We start from the raw sequence: 8637 nt of genomic DNA on the forward strand, positions 1-8637 counted from the left end.
TTGTAATGGGTATTTGTGGTGGTGGAATTGGACCATGGCGGTGCTACAAAGGAACAAAGGCTTTGAAGGGAATGTCTGGAAATGCCTATGTTGACTATACTGTACATGACAAAGCAGTGTGTAATGTGTGTGTGTGTGTGTGTGTGTGTTTGTGGAGGGGGCGGGGGGGTTCAAAAGAATTTGCTTAAATTGCTCCAGTATGGGACCCAAGAGAAGAAAAACTTACAATTTTATGGGCTGGGGGGTTCTCTCAGTCAAAAAGAGTAAAAAAAAATAAAAAAAAATAAACTTGGTGCAGCTACGACAAGCACATTTCTCAAATGAGTCCGCAAATCCGTGTCTTATTGAAGTGGCTTTTAAAAGCATGGGGTTTGACAGAAAACTCCCATCAAATGGGGGGCCCTTACAGAACTAAACCTAGCCTTCTCTACCCCACACTGGAGTCATTGACCTCCTCCTCATTTTCGTACCCAAATCCCTTGCCCCTGTGGTTCGATCTTAAGCTAAGAACAGTTTGCTACAGAATTAAAGACAATCTTTTACATTATGGGTGATGCTTTCAAATTTTTCGATTTGGGACAAGTACGAGCATGACTGTCACATATATTAATGCGCCTTATATCTTGAATCGCCAGCATCTGTTAAAAAGTATTTCTGTGACATGAGTAATGTATGTCGACAACTGCACGGATACACTTGCATTTATTACATTTAGCAGCAGTCTTGTATATTCAAACTCAGTCAGTGATTATGTCGATTTCATCAGCACGGGCTTCCTAGGAATCTAAACCCCATCACCTCTCTGTTCTTAAACGTTTCTTACAGCCTGTTACACTGTAGATGCAACGCCCAAACTACAAAAACCTATGATTTGTGTGATCTGACTGAGACAGCAAGGCCGTGGGGGTAATGTGTTTGTCTAAATCTGTAAACAAGCCATTTCGAAACAATGGGAGGTCAGTGAATATTATAATCTAATGGTGTCAACTGTAAATGTGGTATTCAGTTGCAGCAGGAATTGTGTGTTGTGATGGGTATATTTGCATCCTTTACCATTCCTTCCTTTCTCTATGTCTGTAAGTTTGATCTACCAACCAACAGTCTAATCGTGTATCACTGATAAAAAAGAAAAGGTTCTCTGTTTGTCTCGACCAATCTGTCTGGTTGTAAGTCCTTGAGCGAGGCACTACAGCTACCTCCACACTATTCCGTTTTCGTTTGAATTCAAAACACTTCTGTTACAACTGCTCCTCTCATCCACACTATTCCACTGCGTTTTCAGGTCCTGAAATGGAACGATTTGCAAAAGTTGTCTGCATTTTAGTGGTGGTCATGTGATTTGAGCTGGTGTCCCGGGCAGACATAATTTGGAAACTGCAAACGGCGTGTGGACAGAGAGCGTATTTAAAATGAAACAACGTTTCAAAACGAAAACAGAATAGCCTAGTGTGGATGTAGCCTGATCCTTTAACAACTCCCAATGTCAGTAAATGGCGCTGTGGCCTTCTACAGAGCCAGACCGATGTAGTGCATGAAATGTTAAGCACTTTGAGTACTACTCGAGAGTAGGACAGCGCTGCATAAATGTGGTACTTTCTGCATTTACCAATTTCATGATGACCTATGTTTTAGTGAATGAATGATGGGCTGAGTTTTGAATTGCATCGTGACATGGCACAGCCACGATCATTTAATAAAACACGTCCACACACACACACACACACACACACACACACACACAGTGATGATGTTCACACGACTCCAGCTCCATCTGGGTGCCTTCAGATTAATTTTTCAGCTGCCACGGAGACGGCATCCATGGAAACCCGTCCGACTGTGGCCCAATTCTCCTGTGCTGTGCGTGACACTGAAACCGCTTAGACAGATGCAGTCCGCTACAGACACTTACCCTTTACACCCCAGCACAGGAGCACACAGACACACACACACACTTCTTTACCCATGCACAGACGAAGACACATTCATGCACTTAATACATAAATGTACCATTAAATTCTCTCTCTCTCTCTCTCTTTCTCTCTCTCTCTATCTCTCAGCATGTAGACAGACAAGCACACACACACACACATACACACAAGCATGTAGTCGTACAAACACATTGCAATTCCGTTGGCGTTTCCAGCTGTCTCATCGCATTTCTCCCTCTGCCTTCTCATTCTGAGGTTCAGGATCGCACCCCCCCCCCCCCTTCTTTTTTCCTCTCCACTTTTCTTCCTCCTCCTCTGCTCCTGAACACGACGGTTTCCTCTCCACACGTGCATTATTCACCGGTTTTCCCAGAAACCCACACAGCCCCAGAGATCTCGCTTACTACCCGTATGCATCGCATTTCCATACAAGTCCACCAGGACGCTGCTTTATCATTTCAATAAATAAATAAACAGGAAAGGGGAAAGGGAAAAGAGACATTTTACACACACACACACACACACACACACACACACACACACACACACACACACACACACACACACACACACACACACACACACACACACACACACACAAGGAAAGGGAAATTAACTATTACACACAGACACATATATACACACACGCACAAAACTCTGCTATGTCCAATTGGATAGGGACAGCACTGGCCCCTGAAAATTTCAAATGTAGAGATGGCGCATTTAACACAAGTGTGAAGGGGTTAGGGGAAGGTCCTGTGACTCAGAGTCAGGACAGACTGTGTAGTTCACTGACGACTGAGACGTGCCACTTGGACAACTGCCTCTCACGTTTCAAACAGACTGCTAGCACTTGCAAGTTTTGATGATGAAATACATCTGACAATCTTATGTAGACTGACTACATCAGAGAAAAGATCAAATGGATATATGATCCGACCAGGACAGACATCTTAAGAGAAAGCATGTTCCATTTTGATATACATGCACTCTCGTTATCACATCTCACGACTAAGGATCACTCCTCCTTACATCTACTGTCCAAGAGCTGCAAATAAAAAGGGAATTACAAAAGGCAGAGCTGAGTTTATATTTCCTGGCATATTTTTAATATAAGTATATTTTTGTGCATTTTGCCTATTCAGATAGGACAGTGAGGAGTGAATGGAGAGAGAGACAGAGAGACAGAGAGAAAGAAAGAGAGAGAGAGAGAGAAGAGAGAGAGAGAGAGAGAGAGAGAGAGAGAGAGAGAGAGATGGGGCGGGATCTGGAAATGACCTTGGGTCGGATTCTAAGCCAGGTCCCTGTGGGCAATTGGACCTGAATGTGGTACTGACACAGCAGCCACTTGGGCCACAGCTACCCTGTACTTCCTAGTATATTTTGAAACATTTATCAACGTAGTGGTGAGAAAGAGAGGTATATTTATAGATGGAGTAATATAATTACAGGTAATGTGATAAAGCCTGACTTGACTTCTCTATGCTTTTAGCAATTCATAGTTACATACTGGAGAAAATGATTAGCTCGTAGGGCTAAAGGTTACTTTCTCCATTTATTTTTAATATGTTCTGTTCTTGTAATAGATTTTGCAGAGGAAAACATGACTTCCTCTGCTTTGTATTGTGGAAATAAAGGTTTGGCTGTTTTGCAATTTTACAAGTCATCTCTTTTTATAGTATTATTTTTTTTTAATTATTTCTAGGAATAATAGTTTTTGTCTTACAGGTCCAGACAAGAGTTTGGCACCTTGTGTTTAGCATTTACATCTGGGGACGATTCATCCTCTGTTTTTGTATTTGTTGTGGCAAGAGCCATGCCAACAAAACTGGCAGTCCTTCTAAACTTAAACACACCAAGACCAAAGCATCCCAAAATTCTAGTGCTTTCTGCTTGGACCGGCAGCCCTCCGCTGAGCTCCACCTTCACAAAGCAACGGGTTAGTTCAGAAAATTTCAAAACGTTTTTAAAAACGGGTTAATTGTTCCCACTCGTATTTAGACCGAGCTTCTCTGTGATTGTCACCAGACAGCTGGAAAGATTTACGATTTGCAAATTACAAAACAATCTTCAGAAATATGCTTAGTCAGCCACAGTGTCCAACATGGTGTGCATGTATGTGTGTATTTGTGTGAGTATGTGTGTGTGTGTGTGTGTGTGTGTCTGCAAACATTTTTTATCTATGTTTGAGCATGTGTTACTGCTTGTGTGTGTAAGTATGTATATTTGTGCGTGTGTGTGTGTGTGTGTGTGTGTGTGTGTGTGTGTGTGTGTGTGTGTGTATGTGTGCATACATTTGTGTATGTTTAAGCATATGTATTTCTGCTTGTGTGTGTAAGTATGTATACTTGTGCTTCTCGTGTGTGTGTGTGTGTGTGTGTGTGTGTGTGTGTATTTGTACTCACAGGAGCCCACATCCCCTTGCAGCTGCAGTATCTGTGGGACTGGCATGGTGAGGACCACGGCGTCAAAGTGCTCGGGCTCGCCGTCCTTGCGACACACTTCCCAGCATGCACCTCTCCGGTAGACGTGTGTGACGTGGCGGTCGTAGAACACCTCTGCTCCTGCTTGGGTGCGGAGGCGCAGAGTTGGCAATGATGCAAAAACAAGCGGAGGGGAAGAGGAGGTACAGACGGGAGGGAATGGAGAGAACAGAAAGAATAATAGAGAAGAGAAGAGAAAGGAATGGTCAGATCAAAAGAGAGAAACACAGAGAGAGGGAGAGAGAAAGAAAGAGAGAGAGAGAGAGAGAGAGAGAGAGAGAGAGAGAGAGAGAGAGAGAGAGAGAGAGAGAGAGAGAGAGAGAGAGAGATTAAAGAAGAGGAAAAGAAACAGGAAATAAATGGGACAAAAGAAATGATCCAAATCACACAGAGAAGAGATTGGGGTTTGTATGCAAAGGATGAGGATCAAGACTTTTATAAATGAGCTTGAGGATGGCTAGAATTATCCCCCACAATTACACCCAGATTGAGCTGCACGGAAGGAAGGCCACAAAAGCAAAGAGATGTCAACTTCACTCAATTGCACATTCATGCAAAAGTAAAATAAAAAAGGGACGAAAAAACCCTGGACACTACATCAGAAAATTAGCACAAAGTCATTCGTCTCCTCTCCTCTACTCCTCACGAGTTCTGGGCCGACGAGCAGGCCAAGAGCCATCCCCACCAGCCATGAACACACAGCTGAGTCGCTTCACATCCTCAGCGCTGAACATCTGTGAGATGAAATGTCTCTTCTGAACCTCTCTCTTGATCAGAGCAACACATAAATCAACTGGATCACATGCCAAACTTCCCCCCACGCTCTCTAGGAAAACTGAAAAAAAAAAAAAAAAAAAACATTGTTTGAAAAAAGAAAATTAAAATTCACGCTGGACCGAATCTGCAGCTGGAGAGCTCTGGACAATGTCAAACTGTTTACTTGTAACATACTTCTGACATAAGGAGTCAAGGGGAGAACAGAAAAAAACAGCTCTCTCGACGACCCACAGCACCCATAAACGTTCAATTCCTTTTTTTTTTTGGAGACGACGAACGTTGTGCTCTTTCAAAAGGCGGAAAGAAATAAGACATCTGAGAAGCAAATCGAATTGAGGCCAAGACGTGGTTTCTATCAAATCAAATTACTTTCCGAGGCAGTGAAGTTAGAGCACGATCATCGTCTTATCCTTTTTTCTAAGTGGAGGAATATAATCAAAACCAATATTTCATTGTCACGCGTAATCTTATGATGAGTTATTTATTGCTTCATTGTAATTGCGTTCAAACTGCACCCAGTAGTTAATATTCAATTACAAGACAATCATACACTCATCAGATTCCTCAAACTGGAGAATATAATACTAACAAGTAATGTGAAAGTGACTGAGACCGAGGACAGCCACAACTGTACAAACTAATGGCAAAAAGTGGTGCAGAGAGAACAACCGAACTGTGATGTGAATAAGCCCCAACATCTTATAGACATAGAGTATAGAATGGAAAAACAATTTTACCGAATGAATAAGGAGTTTGATGCATGGCCACAAAGCTACCGTGAACCAGAAACACAATTGTTTCCTCCTTTACGTGTAAATCTCGGACTTTGAAATGACCACTAAAACATGTGAGAATCTGAACAAAGACAGAGTAGACCGTGACGCAAATACCCCCCCCCCCCCCCACACACACACATTAGCTTACCACTTAAAGTTGGATATTCAGGTAGAAGTTGCTGTAGCCTATTGTGACTGCAAGGCAGGCAATCATATAGACAATAAAGCTCACTTTATTATTCATGTGGGTGCCAGATAAGCATGAGGGGGTGTTAAATATCTGTTAAAATGGGCCATTCTATTCCTTAGCCTAATTATACAGTTGTAGCCTGAATGAGATTGTGAAATAATATCTGAGCATGTTTTTTTGACAGACGAAAGTTGCATATCGTCTATGTAAAACTCAGAGAAAAAGGTCAAATACTACTTTCATCCATTCCGTGTCATCTTTAAGAGACAAACTAGCGACAGACATTAGCATCCATGGGCTTCGGTCCCTGTCGACTGACCACTTCAGAGTCAGAGGTTGTGAGTCAGAGGCTTGGGTAGGACTGTGCTTGTCTACACCATGCAGATGAGATGACACAGGAAACCAACAGAGAGAAACTTCCACTTACTGAAGGAAAAGGATAATAACTACCAGCATATTTCTCAAACCATGTGCCCGTATGTCAGAGGAGATAGAAGGAGAGTTTTGTCAAGTGGCACAAAAAATGCTATCAATAAAAGACGGCTTACCCTAAAACAAAGCACTACTACTTACCTGATTCTTTGAGGTAATGTTTGACTATGGAAGAGACTCCCTTTGGCGTCACATAGTTTGTCAGGCCCTCCTCCCGGGACATCATGCCCTCAACCGAACTGACCAAAGGGCATAATATACCGTGGGCCAAAAGCTCTTCATAGAAACTGCCAAGGAGAAACAATCTCTGTTAGTTCTGAGGAGTTTATTGTAAAAACAATTAAGACAAACAAACAAACATACAAACAACAACTTTACTCAGTAACTGCAACAAACAATAGCTTCACATTTGACATTCAACCATTTGACCATGCTAACTGCTATGGTACATTTGTGTCACTGAAAGTTATTAACTAGTTAACAACTGGTATAATTCACTGGCCATCGCTATACCCTGACAATCCTTCAGAAAATAAAACACAAAAAGACACAGATTGCTACTGGAAACAACACAAACTACAGTAGGCCTATGTGATAGACTATGGGAGGATGTGTATGGGAGGATGTGGTTGAGCCAGTATGAATGGGCTACCTCTGGTGAATCCGTGCGTAGTGAGGTGTGGCGGTAATGTACTGGGCACCCAGGTCCACTGTGCAGGCAGAATCTGTGGGACTTCTGCTCGTTGCCATTCTACCCCCTGCGAAAACGTGAACACTGGTGAATGTGGCGATGTGGCACAGGACAGGACTTCTTATCAAGTCTATTTCTTACAACAGGAGACAGCTACATCTGAAACTACATCGCAGCTGAAATGTCCTCTGTCTCGCATGGCAGTGTCTGCTTGAGACACCTCGTCTGGGAGTTGACAATAGATTATAGCCACTGTGTCACCTTGTCCTGTGCTGACATAGCAAAAGTTGACTGGCTACTAAGTTTCAAATGACAAGTGTCACGTCATGCACAAGCCTCATACTACTCCCTAGACGCACATATAGCTAACATTAAGATAGGCTATACTTTAATCTTTACAATCTTTGGGGATACCAAACTAATCGGAAGATGACTTGCAAGATACAAAACCTTGGCAATGTCACAACTGCCATGCAACAACCACAGAGCCTCAGCAGTTAACTGACCAGCTAGCTAGTTAGCGCCCGTTGTAAAACACATGAAAAACGCACGAACAGTTGGCTCTGTGTGGTAGACAATCAAATAGCACCATTTCATTTCATACAGCTAGTTGTCTCTGGCTATTCCAGTTGGAACAGCAAGCAGTGCAAGCAAGCGAAGGGGCTAATAGCTACCTACACAGGCTACATGCGATATGATAGCTAACATCACTTTCCTGCTGACCTGCTCCACGAGATTTATCCCAGACGACAATTTTTATTTTTTGTGGCAATTCTCTCCGAAGCAGACAAGCGCACACGCTGCCAGTGAGGCCAGCCCCTACGATCAGAACACGCGACATTGTTTCAATGCGCAAAGAATACAGAGTAAAACTTCTAAGGTGTTATCAAACTACAACACCGTCTCCTCCACAAGCTGTTTGAATTCTCGTACTCGTTTGCCCCTTTAAGAGTTATGAAAGGCAGTCATTAAGTTGGCCGACCAAAAACTGTCCTTTCTCATCGACTCATTGTCGACTGCGAACTTGCATGGAAGTATAATCAAATATCCATGAAAATGATCAGTTTGGCCTACCCTACATCACCGGACTTGAAGACATCATTAAAATAATTTATTTTAAATTTAGTATGCAACAGGTGCTGTAGCCTAACTAGTTCAGCCAGACTAACCTGGACAGAGACAAACCACAAGTTAGTCTACTTATGTTAACTAGATGTCAAACTGCTTAATCATGTTTCCCGATTCAGCTAATGTAGTAGCCCATAGCCTATAAGTAGCCTAATGCCAATGATATACAGCTTAGGCTACTAGGCATATTAAAAAAAAAAAAAAAACAAGCAACAATCTTTGGTCTTCTTAA

The 8637-nt window shown here is 42.5% G+C and overlaps 1 protein-coding gene across 4 annotated transcripts in view; it reads right to left on the reverse strand.

Annotated features, from left to right (window-relative positions):
- The window catches only part of rnls (renalase, FAD-dependent amine oxidase), a 57840-nt gene extending 49376 nt beyond the window's left edge, over positions 1-8464 (reverse strand). The window contains exons 1-4 of one of the 4 annotated variants that reach the window (XM_042083519.1): positions 7956-8464; positions 7239-7344; positions 6728-6873; positions 4334-4495 (exon numbers count right to left, since the gene is read on the reverse strand). In XM_042083519.1, the coding sequence (XP_041939453.1) occupies positions 4334-4495; positions 6728-6873; positions 7239-7344; positions 7956-8118 (577 nt within the window). In that variant the 5' untranslated portion in view covers positions 8119-8464. The remainder of the gene's footprint in view (positions 1-4333; positions 4496-6727; positions 6874-7238; positions 7345-7955) is intronic. The other 3 variants (XM_042083521.1, XM_042083520.1, XM_042083522.1) reach the window with 3 other exon arrangements.
- Between the last annotated feature and the right edge of the window lie 173 nt (positions 8465-8637).

The sequence above is a fragment of the Alosa sapidissima genome, chromosome 24, assembly GCF_018492685.1.
Source record: "Alosa sapidissima isolate fAloSap1 chromosome 24, fAloSap1.pri, whole genome shotgun sequence".
NCBI lineage: Eukaryota > Metazoa > Chordata > Actinopteri > Clupeiformes > Clupeidae > Alosa > Alosa sapidissima.